Below are 26,322 nucleotides of genomic sequence, written 5' to 3'. Positions count from 1 at the left end.
AGGGTCAATGATATACGGAGCTGATGTAATCAGCTTTGTGCTTCTAAAAGATTTATTTAGATGCAGCTTTGAGAATGAGTCAGGGAAGGGGAAGAGGGAGCCATGCTCTAAGGCTACTATAGTAGTGGAAGAAAGAAAGAATACTAAAAATAATGAGTGGACAGTCCCAGCAGCATTTAGACATTTCTTCTCCAGACTGCTGAATCAGTGTTTGGCGCAAGGAGCAGAAACCTTTCTAGATATTTTAAGAAAAAGGCATATAAGGCACTAAGATGAATAGTGTACACTCAAGCTTGGTCCCATGGTGAAAATTTATTGATATTCCAATATCTCTGGAAGCCCTCAGAGGTGTTGTTGCTATAGAGCAGTAGTTTTGTTCCCCAATTTTAGATTGCTGCCCCACCCCTCACAGCAAAGTTTCTGACACAATATGTCTTAGATGGGAACACAGGACATGCATTTCTAACAAGTTCCCAAGTACTGTTATTTGAGTATGGTTTCAGTATGTTCCTCCAAGCGTCCAGTCCATATGTTGGAAGCTTGGTCTCCAGTGTAGTCATGTGGGGCTTAGTGTAAGTTAATTAGGCCATTGGGTTATAATGTCCTTAGAAGGAATTAATGCAGTTCTCATGGGACTCTGGCTAGTTCTTGAGAATGAATTATGAGTGGCCTCTCCTTATTCTCACTTCCTATCTCAACCTGTGACCTCTCCTTCTCAAGTATGTTCTTTCCATGTCATCCATGATGTGATATAGCCAAGGGGGCTCTCACCAGCAGGTGAATTGATGGAACCATCTGATCTTGGATTTTCAGCCTCTAAGACTGTGAGCTAAATAACCATCTTTTTATTATAAACTACCCGGATTCAGGTAACTCATAGCAACAGGAAACAGAAGAATATTCAATTTTGTGCTGATTGGGACCTGTACTTTGAGAAACTTTGGTTCAAACAAAACTTCTCTGGTTTCCTGTTCTGAGCCTTGAGCATGGATGTCAGTGTCTTCCTTATTAGAAGATAGTGTAAGACAGTACTGGCTGAGGCAGGAGATTGCTTCTAGTATCAAATTCTGTTTATAACTAATGATTCAGTTCCTCACAGCTTTTAGATGATGATTTACCTTGACATAGGACCCCTTAATCTTTTTCCACCTTAGGATTTATAACCTCCTATCCCTGGTTTCCAACCCCCTGACTGGCTTGACCTTTGATTGTGTTGGAGTCTCTGACAAATCTGCCGGCTTCTAATCCCCAGCTCGGAGCTAAACCAAAGGTTCCCAACATTTGTTGGAACATAGTGCCCCTAGTTTTTCAGTAACATTTTCATAATTCCATGTCTAATCTTTTCAGGCTGTTCTAACAAAATATCACTCACTGGACGGCTGATAAACAACAGCAAATTACTCCTCACAGTTCTGGAAACTGGGAAGTACAAGATCAACAACAAGGGTTGTCCTCAAAAGTGCAAAAGTTTGTAAGACACAGTTGGGGATCACAGCACTATATTCCCTGTCCCATCCTCCAGTCTTATTTTCACTTCCATCATTCCATTGGTTCTCATATCTACAGTGTCCTGGCACACATACCTCAGACAACATTTCCAAGAATAAACACCAACTGACGGCAATATTTATATTTATTTTTGCAATTTCTTGGATAAAAACCATTTAAACAATGTTTGGTAAGGTGTTATTCTCATAAAAACATCTTTTGAAACAAATGTATTTGTATTTTTCACAAAAGTTAAAATTACATGCTGAAACAGAGTTAATTATTTAGCACAATACGAAATCAGGAGACTTGTAGAGTAAGAATAGATAATGGACTACACATCATTAAACTAAACAATTACACTGAACTAGAAAACTGACTGAGTAGTAAAATATAAAAATCTACAATTATAAATATAAATTTGGTCTGTGGAGACACTAGAGCAGTATTTACAGTAAGTATTAGATTATTCCTACTTTAGGTGAATACTGCAGTTGTAAAATGTTGAATATCACAGGGAACAGAGTGGTTTATTTACAGTCTACTATATTAAAAGTTATATTTCTAGCAAACCTGATGATTGCTACAAATACAGCTAAAAATTTGACACTAAAAACAAACATTATCTGTAGTTGGGAATTCCTAATATCTATAAATTGAAATTTTCTGTTAAAATCAATATGGAAAAAAAAAATACAACAATTCCATTCTTAGAAATACTGTAAAATTTAACCATTTTAGTCCAAACATAATAAGTGAATGACAAGAAGTCTTTTAAAAAGGCACACATTGTTAATTATGTAAATTTGGCAGCAGAATCCTATGTCATGAAAGTTACTGTCAAGTGAGGAGAAGTAAACAAATAACAGAACTGGACTGATTTTCCTAATTTTAGAAAGAGGAAAATAATGCTCAGATGTGGGCTTCCCCCACTCTTTAGTGTTAAACTAAAGACTCTAAGCTCTCAGCTATGTTTCCATCAGCCAAAGCTGCGCCATTACTGTCCAGAGAGGTGGACGGATTCTCTTCCTGCCTTGTGCTGACAAGGCTGAGGACCACTTTGTAGAGAAACTGATACTGCTCCTAGAAAACAGAGAGGGAAGTTATAAACAGGAAGCTCAGTGAAAAATACATTTGTAAAAAGAAGGACTATTTTCACATAGACCATCACTGATTGTAGTAGGGCATTCTGTTTAGGGTTTGCTATACTTAGCAAAGGTACACAATGTTTATTAATGTCTCTTTATGATTATATTAAGGTAGATTTTCATTTAGTGAACACTCATTGACTCAGAAAGTCAATCCTCATACATTTGCCAATGGTAAGTACTCTGTTCCTAGTCACTTGCTTCCCTCAAACAGAAAGTTATGTAATGAAGTTCCGTCAACTTGTAGGGAAATGCTATGGCACTAGGCTGCTGTAACTTCTTCACAAATGAATTGCTTATTCTCTCTTCTGCAGTTGCAATGAAATCCAATGATTCTGTTTATGGGAGTTCTCAACTGCAATATGCTGTCAGCCAAGCAACCCATGCAGAACACAGTCTTTCCACCAGATCTATTTACCCAGCACTCTTCACACTCTCTTAGCCTAGCTGGTCCTACTCTCTGCTCTGAGAGAAGGTGTATGCGTGTTCTGCTGTGATCTAGTTATAAGGTTCTTATCATATATGGCCAACAAGCTGAAGGTCAGCCTATTATTTTTAACTCACCTAAACTTTTCCCTTAATGTTATTTGCCCCAAGTTGTCAATTGTCTTTCTACTCCATTTCCACAACAATAAAAACTTCAAAATTACTGGTTGAGAGTGGTTATCAGATGTGCTATGTCTCCTCCTTGAATGCACATACTTCATATTTTTTTTTAAAAGCACCGAGGTTCACCCATTTGTAAACTTGAAATTTTTTTTTTAAAGTAATTTTTTTTTTTTAAAGCACCGAGGTTCACCCATTTGAGACTGAATTGGGCTTGTGAAAAAAGCCAATGGTTCCAACATGTAGGTCTCTGTGGTCTATCAACTGTTCTTTGAGGATAACAGAACTTGAATTCCAGAAAAATAACCATTTATTTTGCTGTATAAATGCATTTGTGGGTACTTCAAATGCAGATATTTTTGAAAATTATAATAAGTCTGGTAAAAAGACAAATATAAGACATAAAAGTTTTTAACCATCAAGTTTCTGGAAGACACAGCCTTGTAACTCAGCTTGAAAGCCACATGTTAATGTTATCACTCAATATGATCTTTCTTATACACAATAAGATTTCCACAGTCTCTAGGAAATCAGTAGTACCTTCTAACAAAAGTTTGGTTCACTACTCCATTACTTACAATGTCAGCAAAGACTCCTGGCCTCATCAAATTGATCATCTTGGCTACCTGGTAAACGTCCACGGAATTTTCCTTTTCTAGTTGGTGCATAAGGGTTGTCAGAGCACAGAAAGTTCCTGCTGTCACTCCTCCATGCCTTGGAGGAAAGGAGAGGAACAAAAACACTCACATTTGGAATTCACAGAGCAAACAGCCTTGAAAATTTTGCAGTAAAAACAGAAAAAATCAGTGACTTGTCTCTACTTTTTGGTGCATAGAATTATGGTTTAATTGGAAACATTGCCAAATGTTCATGACATCAGCAATGAGATACTTAAGACAAATTTAATATTTGCTTGTGCATTTGTTATTTTATGCTATAAAAGGCATAGGCAAAAAATTTTTAAAAATGACTTGGCCAAGATTATAATATTTACCTAATATGTATGCTGCATATAGTTCTAGTATTTTTGCTTATTTGTAACAGAAACCCAGAAAAATCTATTGAATAAAGATTTCTCTTTCAGGTAAATAAAAAGAATATCAATTTTATTCCTGCCTCGGGAAATTGGTGGCTGAAAAATATCCCTGCGTTTAGGTATTTATTGTAAAATTTCCACTGTGGAAACAGCCTCATCACATAGAGTTCTCAGCATAAAATGCAAGAACAGATTCTTAGGATGGTACACCCAACTTCTGCCTTCAACAGGAGCTTGAAGTGAAGAGAGAAGTGTTCTGTGTTACTCTTGCTGAAAAGAAGCAGATAATCTACCCTGACTGAATCATCAAAGTTAGCCCAAAGCATTAGGTTGGCTGGAAGACAGCAGATGTGTTCACAAACCCAGAGGAAACTCTGGTGCAAAACAATCGAAAGTGTGACACTTACTCATCATGAACAATCATGGGCCCATCCCTGTTGGCAGCTTCTTCTTTGATAATACTTATAAGTTCAAAAGTTTTACTAATGGGGCTATCTGGATTTGGCCATTTGGGACACTGAAAATGCCTCACTTCTAGTACATAATCATCCTGTGAGAAAAAAGAACAAATTAATATTTTCTTTTTTAAAAAAGCAATATTGGTTATAGGCAGTTCATTATATTCATGGTGGAATAACTGGGGAAAATGAGGAATAATTTAGGCAATAAAATTCAATGGCATGCATGACTAAGCAGCACCAGCTGAAGCACATCCCTTACCTAGGAAGGTAGAAACAATTGTGGTGCCACATTTACTACGTATAGATTTAGTCAGTTTTTTTTAAAAAATTAAAAATAGGCTTATTTTTATTGATGTCATGCCAATCTTGACGAACCATGGAAATATGTACCAAAGATGGTATCTGTGCTGCTCAGTTTAAAGTTAAAAAAGAAATCTTCAGTGCTAAAATTTGTTTGGAAAATATCACAGACCTCTTCAAACACCAGAAATACACAGACTTCCCTAAGGAAAGGAGGAGACTGCAAGACAGTGGGAAAAGGCTTGTGAGGAGGGCAGAGAGACAGGTTCAATTCCAGTCCCAGTTCTATTTTTTGCTTAAGAGACTAAACAGACGTGTAACTTGACTAAATCCCTTAAGCCCCTGCCCTAGGTTTCCTCAAGTGTATTGAATTAAATGCTTCATTTAAAGACAAGTACCGGAACCTAAATTTTGTACGGCAAGTGAAAAAGTGCCAAGACAGTCAAGATACTACCAAGGAAGGAGAAGAAGATGGAGAATTAGCGCATCAGATATTGTAAGTTATTATGTGCTATCTGGATGAAGACACTGCCATTTTGGCAGAGGAACTAAGAGACCAGTGGAATGAAATAAAGATGCTAGAAATAAGTCCATACATAGATAGAAACTCAATTTAGGACTGAGTGGGTATTGTTGATCCATAAGTGATGCAGGGTCAAGAATTACCACATGCAAAATAAAGAAACTAAAACCTTGTTTCATTTCATGAAATGTAATGTAAAAAATCAATTCCCGGTAAAAATATAAAATATTTCAAAATGATGCAGAAGATTATCTTTAGGATTTCAGGTAAGGGGGAATTTTAAACACAAATTATGGCTTCTTTAGAAAAGGATTATTAAATTTGTGTAGATTAAACTTAAAAATTCACTTACCAAAAAAGATCATGAACCCCCCCCACAAAAAAAATCTAATCACAAACTTGGATAAGGTATTTGCAACATATGTATCTGAAAAAAATTAGTGTCCAGAATATCAGTATATCAAGAGACCTTCAACAAATAAAGAATCTAGTAGAAAAATGAGCAAAAATTATGAACAGCACATTAAGATGTCATCTCAATGGCTAATAAATTTGTGTAAAGAAAATCAACTTCATTTGCAACAAGAAAAATGCAAACTCACACCATTGTAAGATGCCATCTCATTCCCACCACAAGAAGTGGTGGGGATGGAGAAATTTCAGATCACTCATACACTCCTGACAGGTGGGAAGCTTGGTAGAACCACTGCTTAGTAAAGCTGACACAGGTTGAAGATGCTCATATCCATTGACCCAGAAAAGGGAATTTCCAGGAATAGGCTAAAGAAAATTTTGTATAAAATATGTGTAAAAATACACATTATAGACCTGTTTATGATAGCAAAAACCAAAACACAACAAAAACAATTCCATACAGATAAGTAACAGCCCAAATGAAGAACAGAAAAAAATATATTTTATAAACTGGAATATTAAGAGCAGAAGTAAGTGAATTTGAGTCACTCCCCAATACATGGATAAATGTCAGCAATGCTATAATGAGGAAAAGTCACAAATCTCTGAAAAACACATATAACTTACATAATGCTAAAAAATAAAAATAAACTAATCAAAATAGTGCTAGGAAAACAACAAAAAAGAGTGAAAGCATAAATGAAATTAAGAGGGCAATAAACTAATTCAGGAAGACACCACTTCTGAAGGGAGGTTATAGAATGTAGTGAGAGCCTATGAGAAATGTCTAAGGTCAAGGACATGCACTTTCTTTTTAACTCAGTGGTGGGCACACAGTTAATTTGCTGTTTCACTTTTATTCTTTGAGCATACATTAAAATGTTCTTTTAAATATGCAATATCTAACACGTCGAAAAATAGCCATTATGACAAATAACATCTCTAGCTTTTGAGTTCAGTAGTTGAATCCAAGTTTTCTGGACACCATGAAATAAATCCTGGTCTATTCAGTGTAGACTTTTGCCTTTCTACCTACTTCAAATGCTGTGATATTTGGTGGATAGCACTTATAAATGTCTGAGGGTCATGTAACTACCCACCGCAGTCTTTCCTTCTCTCTTAATCATTGTTTTAAGAATGTGGTCCATCCTTTGATAAGGTTCCTGGGTGATCAAGATGTGGATAGCAGGTGGCTTCTACAGATGAGAGGTGTTCATTGGGGTGCTAAATTGGGGCATTCATGCATGAGTATTCTTGTTTATTTCATACATAATATTAGAAGAAAAGCTGCTGATTTCCTAAGGCTGAGTTAGGCATTAGACATGATCAGTGATCAGGAATTGGGAATGGCAAGATAAAGGTATCTCATGATTTTTATTCTTGCAATAAGCTTTTTTACTAACTGGGGAGAACAATGGGAGGAAGGCATGAGAGAGGGCAGACCTGAAGGTTTTGCTAAAGTGGTGAAGGTACAATCCTAGGTAGAAACTAGCTTAGGATATTAAGAGTCGCTGCCTTTCACTTTCCAATCAAAGAATTTAAGTCACTTTCCCACAGCCCCATTGCATATCAGCTGGCCTAGACTCAACACATTCTTTTTCTTGTTTTCTTTAATCAAGTAGGATACTATTCCACTGATATACTGTTCACATTATTAATCCACCTGTATCATTAATTATATGTGTTTTGGTCATCATATATTTAGAGAATAGGAAACTTCTCATACAGCATATATGGTTTACCAGTTTCAGAATTAGAGTAAAACAAAACATTTAAACTGTTTAGAAAATGACTGATTTTTTTTCCGGAGATGATACTCTGAATCTCATATGCCTAAGTCTCATCAACTTTTAGTATTCCATTGTAACTCTATGTAAGTAATTATTGACAAATAATCCAATAATAGATATATGCCATGTAAGCAGTTTATTAAAACAACATATTATCTTGCTGATAGCAATAGTGTCTTCTAGATAACTGAGAGTTTATTAAAATAATCCTAGATTATTGTATTGAACTTTTACAAAGCATTTTTTTCACTTATCAATTCATTGTATGCTGGCAGAACAGTTAAGTATGGGTGGGTAACATTTTCCCGGTTTTACTTGGGAGAATACAAGATAAAAGTCTGTCTTAAAACACAAAAATGAGAACAAATAAAATTTATTACTGTGTTACTTTAAACAAAATTTCTTTCAGCAACAGAGTGGAGTAAAAGAGAGATCTTTGATTTCTTATGTGTATAAAAGTCAACATGTGTATAGTTTAGTAATGACTAATTGCTTGATTCTGTAATGACTCTGAAAACGAAAGCTCTCAGAAATGGAATATTGATTATTTGAGTAAATTATCTCAGTTTATAAGAAATCAGAAGACTTTTAATTTCTAAGAAAGATCCTTGAGTCAGCATATGTTTATAAAACAGAGGTAAATGAAAATGTTTGTCATGTAACTTGTGTCCATACCTGTGTAGCTTCTAGAATAAAGTCTTGAATTACAAGTTTTTCCTCATTAGACAGACATTTGTGTTCTTCAGCCATAAGAGTGACCTTAAAGCTGTCACAATTTATAGGCTCATCTTTATTTGGCCAGTAAACAAATTCATCTTCTGCCTGGAAAAGTAAAAGCCAAAGAAGAGTCTAGATTTTAGTAAAATAAAGTCTCAAAATTCAGGTTGTAAAACAAAGTTAATTGGTTGAATCAATTCAAATTTTACTTTGAATCACAAAATTCACTATTGAAATCTTTCCAATGTTTTAAATCAGATTTATGTGTGAAATCAAATATTACACTCAAGAACCCCAATTTTTGCTTTGTTATTTTGTGCCCATAGCTTATCAATGTCAATAGTAAGCTTGATGCTTATCTTAATGACAAGTGAATTGGGAAGATTTAAGTAAATTTTAAGAGCTTAGCAATTTTCTAACTTCATTTGATAACTTTATAAACAAGAGCTGAATAAGTATATATGCAAGCCTAAATGAAATATTAATTTAGTTTTAGTTTCTGAGTTCTCTAAACACATAAAAATAAGAATGAGTGTGTTTTGATTTTCTGATACTAAAAAAGCCCTACCTATACTAGTTCACTTTATTCCAATTGAATCTTTCAAAAAAATTTTTTTAAAGACTTCCTTAAATTAAGGGAATCTCTGAATTTCCTAAGAATGTAGATTGACATCATTCATGGCTACAATTCTGATTTTCTTAAGTAGTGTCACAAATACATACATACATTGAAATTAATTTTACCTACTTTCATTTAAATATGTCTTTACAGAAAGGAGAATGTAGAATCAAACAAGTTCAACAGAGGGAAGGTATGATTCCAATGATATTAGTCTATTAGTTAAAAATAAAACTACTTTGCTTGTTGGTGTGGATTTCTGGCTATTGTGAACTATTATTTTATGTGTAAAGAAAAAACTAAATATGAACTAAGGGACTTACCATGTTTTGACCATCAGGGATCATAACCACCAACTGGGCATTATGATCCCATATCATTCTCCAGAAATCCTTGATGGTATGGAGAAGAGGGTGCTGGGTGATGATGAATTCATTGCTCTGGTAATAACCCTACAAAACCAAAGAAAATGTAAAAAGAGACCTGGCATATGTTGTTATTATGGCCAATGCTTTCTGGGCACTTCCTATACGCTAGGTACAGACAGTTTTCTTCCACTTAAGACATTTACTCTTTAGGACAATATTATGAGACAGGAACTGTGATCCCCGTTTTATAGATGATTAAATGGAGGCATAAGAAGTTAAGTGTCACGGTAAGTTTAAGAGCTGTAGTCTAGTTTACCTATCACCTATAGAAGCAGACTTACCAAAATGGCATGTGGAACGTGTTTCCTACATTAGGTAGAATAATCTATAGCAGAATTTCTAATTCTCATTTTCCACAAACTCTAGTGTAAGAATGCCAAATTGTACACCTACAATAGGACACTTTCCGTGTCCACTCAACCTGGCTGCCTCTATAAAACATGAATCGGATTTTGCTGCAGAAACCTGGAAATTGGTATCCTAGATTAATCACAATTTCCATGCTATTACTTGTTAAAATCAGGGCTCTTCTGGCTCCTGCTCTGAGTACTTTCAGATCCCATGTCTACCCTCCTGATGGTGCCCCCATCACCACACATCTAAATATTTCCTGCATGGATATTCTTCAATAATATTTTTGCTGGATAATGGAACAGATGTTTGGAATGGTAGTTAGGGGCCTTTAGTCTAAAACCAAGCTCCGTTTGAAGGTCACACAACATCTATGCTATGGCTTAGATATGAGATGTCCCCCAAAAGCTCATATGTGAGACAATGCCAAAAGGTTTAGAGGTAAAATAATTGGGTTATAAGAGCCTTGTCCAAATCAGGACATTAATCCCCTGATAAGAATTAACTGAGTGGTAAGTGAAGGCAGGTAGGGTGTGTCTAGAGGAGGCAGGTCATTGTGGTGGGACATGGGCCTCTGGGATAAATACGTTGTATCTGGCAAGTGGAGTTTCTCTCTCTGCTTCCTGATGTAATGTCCTGAGCTGCTTTCCTCCACCACACTCTTCAGCCATGAAGGTCTGCTTCACGTGGATCCCCAAGGAATAGAGCTGACTATCTATGGACTGAGACCTCTGAAACCATGAGCCCCCAAATAAACTTTCCTCCTCTAAAATGGTTTTTATCAGGTCTTTTGATTGCAGCAGCAAAAAAGCTAACTAAAAAAATCTACTCAAGCACCCGTCCCTCACACAGAGGATCTAAATGCAGAAGGAAAATGTTTTATCTTTAGAAATCCAGGTCCCCAAACAAGCCCTGTGTGCAGGGCTAGAATGGTGCTATAAACCTGGAGTGATAATTTCAATAAGCTTGGGCTTTGCTGAAGCAGGTGCATCCTGGGTCTGCCAATGGGCTCTGAACTGAATGAAATGGAGCCTCTTAGGTGGGCAAGTGTGAGTTTTATGTCTACTTATCAGACCTGAATTGTGAGTTTGGGTTCCTGAATATCCCCATCTAGGCTGCTTGGGGTTCTTCAGTCCTAGCACACGAAGGTGTGGAACACTGGTACTCCTATTTGCTGCAGCAGCCTGTGCCCTGCAGTCATTGACTTGACTTATGCCTACTAGTGGTGCTGCCTCTGCCTGCTGTCAACCCACTCTGGTGCTGATTCTGCTAACAGTTTCCCCAGGGATGTCCTTGACTTACCATGATGTAGGAGGCATTGATGTAGTCCGTGCCTTCCCCACTCAGGGATGAAATGCCAACCCTCGATCGCTCCACTGGAACACAGAACATTCATTATAAAAAACTATTCTCACAGTACTATACCATCTTCCCTCAACATCCAAGTGCAAAATATATTTCCCCCGATGGGTGTCTGATCCGTAAGCTATACATTAAAATATGTTTTGCATTTAGATAAAAGGAAGATTTTGTGAGTCTTTTTAAAAAACAGTTACACAATAGGTAAAATTACAACAATATACTAATAGATCTAACATATAATCAGAGTGAATGACACTTGTCCCAAGGAATACAAATATTGGCAAATTAGTTATAAGACTTTTATTGTGAAAAAATTGATTTTCCCAGATTCAATATAACTTACCAGGGATAATAGAAGAAGTTCTGTTCTTTTCTCTGTTGCATTGTTTCAGGGCTGTAGAATAGTCACTCTGTTGTATATTCGATTGGCTCAGGAGCTGAGTAAGGGGTTATTTCATTTAAGTCACCAAATAAGCAAGCATGCATGAACACATTACCTGAACAACATGATATTTAATGTACTGGATTGATTTTTTCCCCAACTATTCCTTGAATTAAACCTGGTTTTAGTGAACTTCCTGGCACTTTACACCAGGGGAGGTAGAAGAAGCAGAGAACCCTCATTAGTTCACATTTCAGAGTCAAGAGGATCTTCCTCGTTGCTTCCTCTACAATGTGCACCCTCTGTTTCCTTTACTTAAATCTAACCAGATGTTGGGAGGTGAATTACAAGGTGTGGGTGTGCATGCATATATATGTTAGATTCTGTTTATTGCTTCTACTGCTATTTAGTACTGTGATACACAAATAATCTACATTCTCCTCATCTAGTCCCCATTGAGAGCATTTGAGATATTTCCAATGTTTAGCTATTTCAAGCTTTGTAACAATGAATCTCTCTTTCATGTTTCTTATTGTGCATATATGTAAGGGCTTCTATAGTGAATTAGCAGTCAACTATGTTTAATTTTTAATACTCATAACAAATAAGTAGATATAAGAATTGTTTCAAGGAAATTTTTCTATGAATAAACTTGAATGAATATTTTCTATAGGACAGTACACATACATACTTATATTTCCCTATTTATCTTGCTAACAGGAAAGGGAGTCAAATTTTATTTCTAATTTTCTTTGGACCTTACGTTTTTTATTTTCACACTGGATTATTCTGTTTAAATCATATCAATTATTTTATGTAACTGTGTAGGGCTAAATCATATTTAAATGAGAATTCTGCTGAAAGTAAGCAGCAGAATTAAAATTAGGCTGTTAGGATGGCTCTTCATCTAATTTTAATGTTTTACATCTCTATATTATATGTTTCAGGAATCCAAACTGCATGTTTTGTGTTTTTTTTTTTTCCCCAAAAGCATTTCTTTATGACTCAGTTCTGGCTAAGCAAGGCATTTGTGTTCCTGACAAGATGTTCTAAGTTTATCATCCAACCCAGTCTTCCGCTTACACCCCCAGGAGCACAGAAGGTAGTGATGAGAAGGCAAAGGGCCTGAGGGAGTCCATAGTGGCTAACACTTTTTGTTACTGGCTGGGGAAAAGAGAGAAGAAAAAGTAGAATATCAACATTTGTTGACTCTCCTGGGTTTTTTTCAGTGTCTTCCCATTTCTTCTTATATACTCTTTCTTCAGAAATTGACCCTGTTTCTCCAGGAATCCTGAGAAGTCAGAGGATAGTATAGAAATAGCGTGGAACAAAGTAACAACCTTCACTCCAAAAAGCTATGATTCTGCAAATCCTCTGTTCCCTGCTGCAGGTCTGATAATAACCTGCTTTCCAACTTCTCTGCCTTCTGATTTCTGAAAGCCAGGGATCTAGTGTCCTGGGAGGATGGAATCAAACAAAACATGACTTCTCTCTAGTGAGCTGCCTCCAGTCAGGAGAGGGAGAAACTGGGGTTGAATAAGCTATTGTTCTGGTGTGGCCTGCTCTGTACTCCAAGGGTTTGAAGTGAGACACAGACTTTTCCAAAGAGCAGCAGGAACAGCCTGAGCCACAGCACTCATGTTAAAGTGGTCTGTTTTTTTCTTTTTTCCCCTTCAAGTCAAAAAGAGCACTTATATGCTTTGTATTATGAATTCTGTCTGTTCATTCTGTTAGGCTCTATACCCTCCTTCCCCAGACCAAGTCTGCATTTATAAAAGTTAGTCTAGGGTTTCCGAGAACTTTTCCTCTTGCCACTCAGAATTAAGTTTCTCCTTGAAATTTACTGTGTGGTGCTATAACCTGTTGTAAAGAACAAGATGATTCAAACACAAAGCTATTGCACCAACAAAACCCTCAACCTGTCCTCATAGCCTTAGTCAAGTAAAATGAGAGATATGGAGACATTCAGTTCTGTGGTGACAACCAAGAGGCATCCAGGGAACTCACCTGGAATTGCTTCTCCAGTTTTGTTTTGCCGGTTGGTCCTGGAATGAGGAGTGCATTAACATAGGCGTGAATGTGACTATCTGGCACCTCTGTTTCTTTACTGAGTATGGCCTCCACCAGGGTATCATGAATGAAGACATATTGTTCCTGGCAAAACAATGACAATAGAAACATTACTTCAGATTTTCTCATATGTATCTAGGTATGAAACTGGTATCCTCCATTGACAGACAAAAAGTGTTTAACAAAATGGTGGTAGTGGGGAGATCCCACAGAGATTGCTGATTGACATGGTAAGAAGTCAGATAGAGGAGAGGAGGTGACTCAGGAAGAAATGACCTATTCTGTTCCTACCTTTTTATATACCATACATTTTCATTCGTGAGAAGAAAGGAGGAAGATTTGGAGAGGCAAAGCAATATCCTCTGTGACTCCTTGGAACTAGACATTTCTATACTTCCTGGAGGGCTTTCCTGACTCACAAACTTTGGATGGACTTCCCCTTTTCCTTTCTAACCACTCCAACTCTCATTGTAGCCTGCCATGTACAATTTAGTTGGATTTTGTCTACAGTTTTAATAATTCTCTCATATTTTATGTATGAAAGTTCCCTGGTCTTTTCTGACCCAAAAGTCATTCCTTGAGGGGAGTCTGGTTTGGTTTTGAAGCCCACTTAGACATTCGTTTTCTGATTTTTTTTTTCAAGTTCACATCCGTGGGTTTCAATTTAAATTTATTTTTATTTAGAAATAGTGAGAATAAAATGCAGATATGCAGACTCTGGCCTGTGTTATATATGATCAAATTATGTGGAACTAAAAAAAAGCTTGAGTGTCATTCATGATTTTTAAACAGAACACGAATCAATTAGCTTGATATATGTATGAATAATTTGAGGATATTGATAGTGGGATGGGTATTGATTGTTTCACTGATTCCTTTGTGTTACTAGTGTCATCCTAAAGATATTCTTCAATTGGTCACAAAACAGACAAAAATTTAAATGACCCATCTGTAACATATCTGTTGTTACCTGGTAATGTGGATTGAACTGTGTCTCTCAAAAGATACATCAATGCTCTAATTCCCAGTACCTCAGAATGTGGCCTTCACTGTGCACAGGATTATTGCAGATGTAATTAGTTAAGATGAGGTTGACTGGAACAGCATGGTGACTGGTTTCATTATGAGAAGAAGGAACTCTGGACACAGAGGGATGATACCAAGTGAAGTCTGAGGCAGGGATTGGAGTGATACCAAGAAAGTTCCAAGGCCATCAGAAGCTGGAAGAGGCAGGAAGGGATCCTCCCACACGATTCTAAAGGACCATGGCTCTGCCAACACCCTGTTTCCAGACTTCAAGTCTCTGGAAGTGTGAGCTAATACATTTCTATTGTTTAAGCCACCCAATCTGTGTAGTTCACTATGACCATCTCAGGAGATGAACACATCTATGTTTTAATGACATTTCCATTCCTTAAACAAATAAAGATATATTTTTAAACCATACCTCAGTTTGCACCAAATAATTTCTTTGTGAGCGAATGTGTTTTAAGAAGCCAAATACGTTGACAGTTCCCTCATGCTGAATCTGTTGCAACATACTGTCTAGCACAATATATGTGCCTGTTCTTCCAACACCAGCACTGAAACATTTCAATGTAAAACATATTATTGAAAACAGATTGATTAGAATACTTTTTTTTTTCCCCAAGCAACTAAGCCACATGATAAATTTAATAACTTAATCTTGTAAACATTTTAAGGTTAAGCACAGTAATTTAATCAACAAATTTGAAAAGTTCGCTTTTGAAATTTGTTGTTGCAGATAAAACTGCAAAACACCCTATTCCTGTGTCAGACTTTTAAAAAAATCAACAGTATTATTTATTATTCATTATACATTATACATTGAAAATAGCATATATCAGAGCATAGCAAACAGGCATTTAATCTGAGAAAAATAAAAGCATTAACTTTTCTAAATTCTGAAAAGCAAAGGTCCTTGGGTATGTATTGCCAGGCAGACATGTTTACAAAGGTTTCTGCATTCATGGGAAAAAGAATTTGATGGAGCTTTCAGCTGAAATATCATTTCAGTGAGATCGTGAGGATAAAGCATAACTCCAGTCATTTCTAAAGGGCCATTATCCATCAACTTCTTCAAAGCCTCTATCGGGGAGACAGAATTCATAGACAGGGATTCTTTTCAAATGTTCCAACACGTAGGAAGTGCTGGAGTGGAAAATTAGCACCTGCTTTGCACAATAGCCTGGGCCTTCTCCATTTGTTAAGAAACAATTCCTGACCTTCAGTGCTATTTTTCCTATGTTTTCTGGTTTTCCTAAGAGTATCCTCAGGCAAAGAGATTAAAAAAAATCCTCAAGATCAGTCTCAGAAACTTTGTCTGAGAATAGCTTCTGAGATAGGTAATTAGACTGTGTCAGATAAGCTGTATACCAAAGGAAACACTTGCTTCTGCAAAAACCCAGGTACTGGTTTTGGCAAAATTACTGCGTGTAGAAATGAGCTTGATTTTTGTGGACATAAAACTCAGGGGCTGGGGATGTGGCTCAAGCAGTAACGCATTCGCCTGGCATGTGCGGGGCACTGGGTTCGATCCTCAGCACCACATACAAATAAAATAAAGATGTTGTGTCCACAGAAAACTGAAAAATAAATATTAAAAAATTCTCTCTCTATCTAAAAAAAACAACTCAGTACAGTCAGCATTCTGAGAATATTACCTGCTGTTATTTTAACTGAGAAATATTAAATGAAAGCATCTATCTTTTTTTCTCTTCCTTTGTAACGTTATTCTTGATATTTATCAACCCAATCTTGGAAACTGAAATTCTTGGACAATGATAAATTGATGATACATTCATGTTAGATATTTTAGAAAGAACTTAGTAAAAAGAGAAAGGGATTTTGGTCTCAAATTGTTGAACAATATATTCAAGTTATTTTGCCAAGTTCCTCACAGTCTGAGTGCATTGGATTCTTTAATATAAACCTGGCATGACAATTCTACAACAGAATCACTCTTAGGAGTAGGAGGTGCACCTTAATCATTTTTTATCCTGTGGTGTTATAAGAAATATTTAACAACAAAAATATTCTGCCTGCCTCGCACAGTTAATAAATTCCAATCCGGCAATCAAATCAAATAATAAACATCTTAAAAAATACATGGTGTTCTGAAATGCTCAGCAATCAAATTCCAAGTCTCAGCATTAGCATTTCCTAGTGATCTGTACCATCAATTTCCTTTTTGTTGGCATAAGCAATTCTGTGACTTCAGAAGCACACTTTGGAGACTCACCTGCAGTGGACCACAACAGGCCCCACAGCGTGGCGCTTGGCGTGGGCTGCCTTTCTCACGAAGGTCAGCACTGGCAACGAGTACTCTGGTACCCCCATGTCAGGCCACTGAGTGTAGTGATATTGTGTGACCACGCGCCCACTGGGTCTTCCTTTCTGGGAGCCCTGGAAAAGTTTGGACAGTTAATGACAGTAACAAACACACAGAAATGCATGCACACATGCACAATTCTTAAATATCAATTCAGGAGTCACAGCCTGACACTGGTGTTTATAATGAAGCAAAAAAGAGAGCACTACCATTTTTGATAGTCAACTGCCTGTGCCCACTTGGCTAGGCTATGGTAGTCAGCTGCTGGGTCAAAAACTAATCAAAATAGATGATGTTGTGAAGGTATCTTTTTAGATGTGATTAACATCTCAATCTGTAAACTCGAGTATAGTATATCACCCTCCATAATGTGGGTGGGACATATCCAAAGGAGCAAAGACAAGTTTTCTGAAGAGGAAGGGATTCTCTCTAAAGACTGCAATACAGAAATTGTGCCTAAATGTTCAGCCTGCTGCCTTGATGAATTTCAATCCTAAATCACAACATCAACTCCTACTTAAATTTCTAGGCTACCAACATTCCCTACATATTTCAGAATTGGTAAGTCTCCAAGACAATTGAGTCAATCCTTAAAAAAATTCAGGGATCTATTGATCTGTCTATCCATCCATCTGTATGCCCATTCATCCTGTTGGACCTGATACCCTTGAGAATCCCAAAACATACATTATTTTTTCTCTTTGCTTATTTCAATTGCCACTCTTTTTAGCTAGATGTTATGATTCTGTCAGGGCTATCCTATGAAGTGGCACATGGGTCAGGAATTTTGGTTTATGTATCATATCACCTACAACAATAGGCACCATAACCAGTCTGGCTTTAAAGCCAGAGCTGACATTTAGGTACCTGAAAAAAGCCATTGGGATTGAGGTGTAGCTGTGATAAGAACTTTGATATATATATATATATATATATATACACACACACACATACACACACATATATTTATGTGTGTGTATATGTGTGTGTATTAACCCTTTCTTGGTTAATCACTCATTTATTTAAGAAGAACTGAATGATTTATATAATTGATGACGTAACTATCATTTGTCTTGTTTTTAAAATTATTTGCAATTGATGAATGAAAATTGTATTAATTTATGTTATACAATGTAAACATGTTCTGAACTATATATACATTGTGAAATAGCTAAAAAGCTAATTAATATAGCATAACCACATATGCTTTTAGGTGAGAATACTTTAAATCTTCTATAGTAATTTTTAAGTATATAATACATCGTCATTGCTTATAATCACTATATTATTCAACAGATCTTTTGAACTTATTCCTCCTATTATGGTTTGGATATCAGGCATCTCCTGAAAGCTCCTGTGTTAACATAGGAACATTCACAGGGGGAATGACTGGATTTTGAAAGCTGTAACCTAATCAGTCCATCCTACTTTGAATGAACTAATTAGGTGATAACTTTAGGCAGGTGGGGCATGGCTGGAGGAGGTCACTGGGGGCATGATCTGGAAGGGTTCATCTTCCCTGTGGACCCCTTCTTCTCTCTCTGCTTTCTGACTAACATCAGTGGAGTTGTGCTCCTCCACCATGCCCTTCTGCCATGATGTTCTTTCTCACCTTGAGCCCAGAGTAATGGAATCTGCTAAGTAATGGAGTAAACCCCTGAAACCATGGTCCAAAATAAACCTTCTTCTCCTAAGTTACTCTTTTCAGGCATTTTGGTCACAGTGTCGAAAAGGTGACTAACTGAAATTAACTAACACTAACTGAAATTCTTGTCCTAGGACCAACTTCTCCCCAGTTGACTTCTTAGACTCCACATATAAGAAAGATCATGTATTATTTGTTTTTCTGTGCCTGGCTATGTCACTTCATCTAAGTTGTGACAAATTACAGGATTCCATTCTTTTTTGAAGCTGAACAGTAATTTATTGTTCTTATATACATATACACACCACATTTTCTTTACCCATTCATCTTTTGAAAGGGTTTGGCCATCGTTTGTTGACTCACCTTTTTTATCTTTGTGTTTCTTAGAGTAAAATTTCTCACAGTGTAATAAGCAAGTACTTGAACATTCTTCTGATTAACCAGAAAGTTCCCGTATTCCTCACTACCCTCAGTAGGCCAGTACTGGTCACATTTTCTCTGCAACAGAGAAAAATGAAGATGCTACTTCACATTTCTACATTTCCAATGTTCAACATGAAAGTCACACCTGAAATAAGTAGAGGTTGGAGACAGCAACAGGAATGGTTCTCTTATTCATCTAAATGTCGTCTTTCCTTTCTAAGTGATTGCAAATTAGTTGTAGAGGTGAACAGGCAAAGACTCATAGAAAGGAAAGAGTGTTCAGATGATCTAGTCCAATTGACCCCTTTCATATAAGGAGAGTGAGGCTAGAGGTACTGAGTTATTACAGAGCCTTCACTCAAGTTCAGGTCCTGTGAATTAAAATCGATTTCACTATTTGTTGCTTTTCAATGGGTCATCATTACTATTTATCACAGTATGAAGAATGCTTTTTTTTTAAAGAGAGGGGAGAAAAAGGGAAATTGCATGGAAATGGAAGGAGACCCTCAGGGTTATACAAAAGAACATACAAGAGGAAATGAGGGGAAAGGGAAAAATAATACAAGGGGGAGAAATGAAGGTCAGTAGAGGGCGTAGAGAGAGAAGAGGGGAGGGGAGGGGAGGGGGGATAGTAGAGGATAGGAAAGGTAGCAGAACACGACAGTCACTAGTATGGCAATATGTAAATCAATGGATGTGTAATTGATGTGATTCTGCAATCTGTATATGGGCTAAAAATGGGAGTTCATAACCCACTTGAAGCAAAGTGTGAAAGATGATATATCAAGAACTATCTAATGTTTTGAACAACCAACAATAAAAAAAATAAATAAATAAAGAGAGGGGAGAGAGAGAATTTTTTAAATATTTTATTTTTTAGTTTTCGGTGGACACAACATCTTTGTTTGTATGTGGTGCTGAGGATCGAACCTGGGCCGCACGCATGCCAGGTGAGCACGCTACCACTTGAGCCACATCCCCAGCCCATGAAGAATGCTTTTAAGAAGCAGATAGGCACTTGTATTTCTTCTTTTGAGACGTGTCTCTTTTTTTTATTTGCTATTTGTTATTTTATTGATGAGTTTTTGAATTCTTTATATATATTCTGGGAATTAAATTAATCAAATTACATTTTTATGTATATATAAATAAGTCACAAAGAAAATCAACATCCTATATAATATGTGCACCAGTAAAAATTTTAAAAAGAAGCAGATGGCTTGATTCATAGTGTTGACCTATAATGCTAGTTTTCCTTTAGCTGTCATACTTGTTAGAGGGAATCCTGATTAGCTTTCATAACTTTTGCTGCTTTCTAATGCTGAATCTGTTAAAACAAATTTAAATCTCTGGGGGATGACATCATAGATGATCCACTTACCCTTCCTTTCTCCACAAGGTTTGTTATCATGACAATCACTTCTACATTATGCTCCCATATCATTCTCCAGAAGTCTTCAGCTGTAGATTTCAGTGGCCCTTGGGCAGCTATGTAAGCCTTTGGTCTGTTGTAGCCCTGAAGAAACAAAGGATTAGTATTTCTTACTATCTGAATTGCATGCTATTTTAAACTGTAGAACACTTAAGTCATTAAGGCCCTTTTTCTCTAACAGAAAACCATGAAAAAATAAATAAATAAATTTGCAAAGATAGAGAAAGTTGATAGTACTACCAAGGATAGCAATTCTTTCTGAACTCTAATTTCTATAAAACCCAGAGTTCTTTTTACTTTGACACAAACTTAATTCCCTGCATCTTTACTCCAAGACCACTTAACCCAAGTCTATTGATAAGGACTAGAATATGGTTCTTAGCTGGGCCTGTTGAGGCCAGGCTGGAAAATTTAGTGATACCTTGTATGAAAATAAAATAAAATAGGGTTGGGGAAATAACTCAGTGCTAGAGTGCTTACCTAGCATGAGGGAGGAACTGGGTTCAATCTCCAGTACAGAAGAAAAAAAGCTAGTCTTAAACTGTGCTGCTTTGAGATGTATTTCACAAAATGGGGCTTATCTGTCTACAAAGTTAAGAAAGCTTGTGACCTCCTTCCTCTTCTTGGCAGTGCTGAGCACAGCTAATCATTAATAGCTATCTGTGGCCAAGCACCCATCATTGAACAAAATACTTAGCAAACATTAACCTAGTCTTTTATCTGTGCAAAATGAAAGCACCATCCCTGATTTAGAGATGAGGTACTGAGTTATCTAGTGAATGGTCTACAGTCCCTGAAAAGTACTGGTTAGTTCAATCAAACTGAAGAGTACCCAAAATAATAAAGGTTGATAACTGGTTTGATAATCATGTGTTTGCTTATTAGTCAGTACTACCATGGGATTTTTTTTTTCAGCTAGGATTTCTTGACCATCTACTATAGTATGCCAGGAGTTATGGGAAATTCAAAATAAGCACTAATCTTGTCCCTCACACTTGAGGAGTTATAAACTTCTCTTGAGTATACATAGTCTACCTTGAATGTACATTCTTGGCCTGAATTCCCTCCTTTCCCCAAGGGATAAGCTAATTATAATAGGGTTTTTCAATCTGAAATCCTTTGTTACAGGATCTCAAGTTATTTATAGATTATTTGTAATTTTTATTATATATCAAATAACATGTATTACACACTGGTACAAGTGTTGCATTATGGTATAATAAATTTAAGGTATAAATTTTCATAATATTTCAAATCATACATGCTTACATCAACATAATTGGCATTGATGTAATCAGTCAGTTTTCCATCTTTTTCAGCAAGCTGTGCAAGCTTAACCCTGCTATGATCATCTGGAATGAAAAAGAGAATAATTTCATTCAAGTATGGACTCCTCTTCAGAATAAAGGTCGTTTACATGTGTGTCACAATTTATTTCACACAAAATCAGCACAAAAAATAATTCATTTTAATAGGCTTTGGGAGGATACTGAAATGACAAAGATAACAAAGACAAACAGAAATCTCTGTTTTTAAGAAATGTCTAATGGAGTAAGCCCAGGACATACCAGGAGGCAACAAACAGGTGTTGGGAAAGAGGGGCGCTACCAAGGGGGATTCAAGGGAGAAACTGCTTTGCTGTGGATTGATAATAAAAGTTTTCACAGAGGTTGGAACTTGAAGTTGGCATCTAAGATAAATGACACAGGGTCTGTGAACAGTAGAGGGCCACTTGAGGAGAAAAAAAGAGTAATGGAAACCTTAGAAAGCCAGGGAATGGTGGCAGCAGAGGCCTCAGAACAGGAGGCTGTGGGAGGAAGGGTCAGTAGTGAAGGAAGCTGAGGGATCCCAGGGAGGGCCTGTGAAGGGTGACCACAAAAGCTATTTCAAGGAAGAGTTGCAAAGAGGACTTCCATGAAAGGAGACAGAACAGTTGACTAGGGACAGAAGAAGTGGATCCAACCCTGCCATTTGAAAAGGGGTAAAAACCATAAAGTGAAACACAGCGGAACTATGGTAATACAAACATGTTGAAGTAGAGATGGGATTAGCTTCAGTTCTATGGAGTGTGCAAGAGATATTTATTAGGAAAGGAAAATGTTATAGAAGGAAACTTAGTAGTATCTATGAAAGAAGAAGTAAATTCAGATCAAACCATAACAAAGTACATTGATACAGAAAGTACAGTACTGACAGTAACAGTTCACATTGGTAGAGAGCTTAAGTGAAAATAGATGCCCAGCAATGGAAAGATGAATCTAGATGACAAGCTATACTTTGGTATGGATTCCAATGTTTTTAGAATTTTGAGGGTTTTTTTTTATTCATCTCTGAAACAGAAGTGTTATTACTTACCCTTTCAGGTTGTTTAAGGGATTGAATTAAATAATATATTTATATTGCCAAGCAAACAACAGGTGTTCAACCAATGTTCATCTCTGTCCCTCTTAGTTACCTGGTGGGTATTTTCTATATAGCTCACAGAGGGAAGTCTAACAATTTCACCCTGAGAAGCAACCAAGTTTTATGTGCAGTCAAGAGAGTTGTTTTAGTTGAAGAAGACAAACACATAGGAGAGTCCTCTACTAAAAATAAAAGTTGGTGTAAACCTGTAGAAAGGAAGGTAATGCCTATGCACACTATTTAAGAGAGAACATAATAATAAGAGGAGGCGGGTGCAACCCTATAAGGATTCCAGAGCTAGAGTGGAAACAGAATTCAAATGACCCAGCTGGGAATATAGTGCTCATTGAAGCTAAGGAGGAGGGATCATGAATATGAAATTCAAAAGAAAGAGAGAGGTATAAAGCAAAATAAGAATGAACAAATGTGGAAAAGAAATTCTATAAGAAGATGGGGAAAAAGTGCTAATTTTATAGAAAAAATTAGTTCAATCATTAATGAAAAAAAGTCACAGACTTGCTTACGAAGGAGAGAGAACAACTAAGAAAGAGGAAGGAAGGAGTCAAAAGGGGGAATCTAATCAATCCTTTACAAGATCTCAGGAAGACAGGGAGGAAATAAACTAAGGTAGGAGTAAAAAATAAAAAAGAAGTCTAAAGAGAGTGTGATTTGTTTGGTAAGTTCACATAAAAATGAATGTATCCAAATGAAAATAGGACCAGGGAGTATAAATAATGGCAGAAACCACAAGAAAGAGACATATAGCCCACAGGATCTGAAGAAAGGACCAAATTAAAATTTGAATGTGTTCAGTATAAAAGAAGCAGATGTCATTAATTGCAGGATGCATTTAAGTTGAAGCATAGAAGTCTATGTATTACTAAACACAACTCTTATTCCCTGAAAACAAAGGTCCCACACTGATCTGCCCTCTGATGGCTTCGGCACACTGAGAGCACAGCAGTGTTGATGGCGAGGTCAGCCGAGTCAAGGATGTACTTACAGGCAACGATATTGATGTAGCGGTTCTTGTGTTTGTTGTCTGGGTGGTTGGAACTGTCTGCTGTGATACCTAAGTCAGCAGTACAGCTCTGCACTTCCTGTAAAAAATTGTATGTAAACCATTTCAACACATATTCTTTCCAACAAAGTGTCTTAAAATAAAATAAAGGACACAAAACAAAAAAAAATCTATCCGAAAAATTTTTATTTATTTATTTATTTATTTACATGTTACAACTATTTCTTGGCTAAAAGAAAATGCAGTGAAATAATGCCTTACCTGGTAAAACTCTTTCAGTGTCTAATGAGGGAATGAATGCCAAATAAGTAAAGAAATCAAATTCCACAGCACACGACAAATGAGAAAAAAAAGTGTTCATATTAGGTTTACAATGGAAAACTATGATCATGCAATAAATACATTCGTCACATAGTAACAAAACAAAATGTTTTAAACAGCAACATGCAAATCAAAATGTCTAACAATTTGGAACCTTAAAATTATGTGAAGGAAAAAAAATAGCATTTTTAAAAGGGAACATTGGTGTAGTATGAATTTTTTAAACGCAGATGAGAACTACCACATACTCCATGACCCATTTTGTGATAGTGATCAGATTTGCTAATAAACAAAAAAAATTTTTATTACTACCATAGCTCTATTTGAAACTCTGAATTTGTGATACTTTTTTTTTTCTTTTTGTGGCTTGAGTTTTTTTTATACAGTTAATAACTTCCTATTAGGTGGTTTGTAATACTATGACATTTTGAAACAAAATTTATATATCATTATTTCTGATATTTTTAATCAGCATACCTCCTCTATATTTAAACTTCGCTGGGTACATAAAAACTATTTCTGCTAATTTTTATTTAATGAATTAAAGAGCTTTTCAGAGATGTTTCCTATCTAAATACATTTGTTTAGAATTCATAGTTATTTAGTATTAAGATAACAAATGAAAACCTTATAAATTCTGAGAAAGTATATGACCCCACAGTGAATCCGATTCATTAGGAAATGGCCCAGTATCTTTCCAAATTAGTTTTTAAAATCTCTTTTGCAGCAAGTTATCCTGAATGATTAAAATTAAATATATAAACCACTTAAAAGGTGTAGAATCATTAGTTATTAAACGAATTATTAAGTTACTAAAAGGTTTTGTCAAATCAGACTGTGAGCTAAAAGCAATGAAATTAAAACAAATCTTTTAAAGTAAAAATATGAGGTTATTTTCTTAATTTAATTATTAATCATTTAATAATATTTAAAATGACTTTATAGTTGTGCAAACTGATCTGCCTTTCTGTTTATGCTGTCACCAACTTAGATTATAAATTGTGTAATTTAGTTAGGATTGTTTTTAAACATTTGGAAGATTAGGCTTATTTTTTCACATATTTTTCCTGCTGTTATAATAATTTTATTGAATGTTAGCCCAATAATTTCTATCAGTTAACAGTGCAGTTAGCTTAGTTAACACTGAGTTAACACTGTACCACCAATAATCTCTGGTTTATGGTAAGAAAACAATTTGATGGTTTAAATATGTAACTCTTTGTAGTATATCACTTCACTTCTATTTCTTTTGATTTCTTTTCTTCCTTCCTTCCTTCCTTCCTTCCTTCCTTCCTTCCTTCCTTCCTTCCTTCCTTCCTTCCTTCCTTTCTTTCGTTTTGTTTTTTGGTTTGGTGGAGGTGAGGGGAGAATTGAACCCAGGGGTACTTAGCCACTGAGACACATCCCCATCCCTTTTTATTTCTTATTTTAAGACAGGGTCTTGCTAAGTTGTTTAGGGCCTGGCTAAACTGCTGAAGCTGATCTTGAATTTACAATCCTCCTGACTCTGCCTCTTGAGTCGAAGTGATTAAAGGTCTGTACCTCGGGCCAGGCTCATTTGATTTCTTAAAGCTTTCTAACTTACAGCATTTTCCTCTTCTAACAATGTCTTAATTGATGTGACTCCTGGGAAACAGTCCCACAGAGCAAATAGGAGAGCAGTAGATGAGAGGAGAGTAGATCCTGTGATGACATCAGAGCTCAAGGCCCTTCTAAGAGGAAGGTCCACAGAGCACGTTGGGGGCAGGGCATGGGAAAGACAAAAAGGCAGTTTTACTAGGGTGTTTCCTAGGGGACGTGGCTCAGGGGAGGCTGAGGATTGCTTGCTTGATGAAAGCATATTGGAAAGGGCATAAGATTTAAAACTACAGCCCTGGGTTTGAAATCCCAGCTCTGCTACACATTGGTTGTTATTTAATTTCTATGGAGTTTGATTTCATTATAACATGAAGAGAAAGAATAATAACTCCCAGAACTGAGTGAAGCTTGGATATGGAGGTACCTAGTCAATGACATATTCAGCATGCTCA

General features: G+C 36.3%; 1 protein-coding gene across 4 annotated transcripts in view; it reads right to left on the bottom strand.

The window, feature by feature from the left end:
* Window positions 1–1,615: 1,615 nt before the first annotated feature.
* The window catches only part of Ptprz1 (protein tyrosine phosphatase receptor type Z1), a 183,360-nt gene continuing 158,653 nt past the window's right edge, over window positions 1,616–26,322 (bottom strand). For 2 of the 4 annotated variants that reach the window (XM_058572131.1, XM_046422389.2), the window contains exons 16-30: window positions 24,233–24,253; window positions 23,954–24,050; window positions 21,817–21,899; window positions 20,497–20,631; window positions 19,056–19,190; window positions 16,958–17,121; window positions 15,143–15,278; window positions 13,633–13,779; window positions 11,587–11,680; window positions 11,184–11,257; window positions 9,426–9,554; window positions 8,442–8,588; window positions 4,686–4,828; window positions 3,821–3,956; window positions 1,616–2,571 (exon numbers count right to left, since the gene is read on the bottom strand). In XM_058572131.1, the coding sequence (XP_058428114.1) occupies window positions 2,431–2,571; window positions 3,821–3,956; window positions 4,686–4,828; window positions 8,442–8,588; window positions 9,426–9,554; window positions 11,184–11,257; window positions 11,587–11,680; window positions 13,633–13,779; window positions 15,143–15,278; window positions 16,958–17,121; window positions 19,056–19,190; window positions 20,497–20,631; window positions 21,817–21,899; window positions 23,954–24,050; window positions 24,233–24,253 (1,782 nt within the window). In that variant the 3' untranslated portion in view covers window positions 1,616–2,430. The remainder of the gene's footprint in view (window positions 2,572–3,820; window positions 3,957–4,685; window positions 4,829–8,441; window positions 8,589–9,425; window positions 9,555–11,183; window positions 11,258–11,586; window positions 11,681–13,632; window positions 13,780–15,142; window positions 15,279–16,957; window positions 17,122–19,055; window positions 19,191–20,496; window positions 20,632–21,816; window positions 21,900–23,953; window positions 24,051–24,232; window positions 24,254–26,322) is intronic. The other 2 variants (XM_058572132.1, XM_046422390.2) reach the window with 1 other exon arrangement.

This window comes from Marmota monax, unplaced genomic scaffold, assembly GCF_021218885.2.
Source record: "Marmota monax isolate L192 unplaced genomic scaffold, Marmota_monax_Labrador192_F-V1.1 WCK01_AAM20220418_F8-fsc00027, whole genome shotgun sequence".
NCBI lineage: Eukaryota > Metazoa > Chordata > Mammalia > Rodentia > Sciuridae > Marmota > Marmota monax.
Note: the sequence above shows the minus strand (reverse complement) of the source record. Positions and strands in the feature narration are given on the sequence as shown.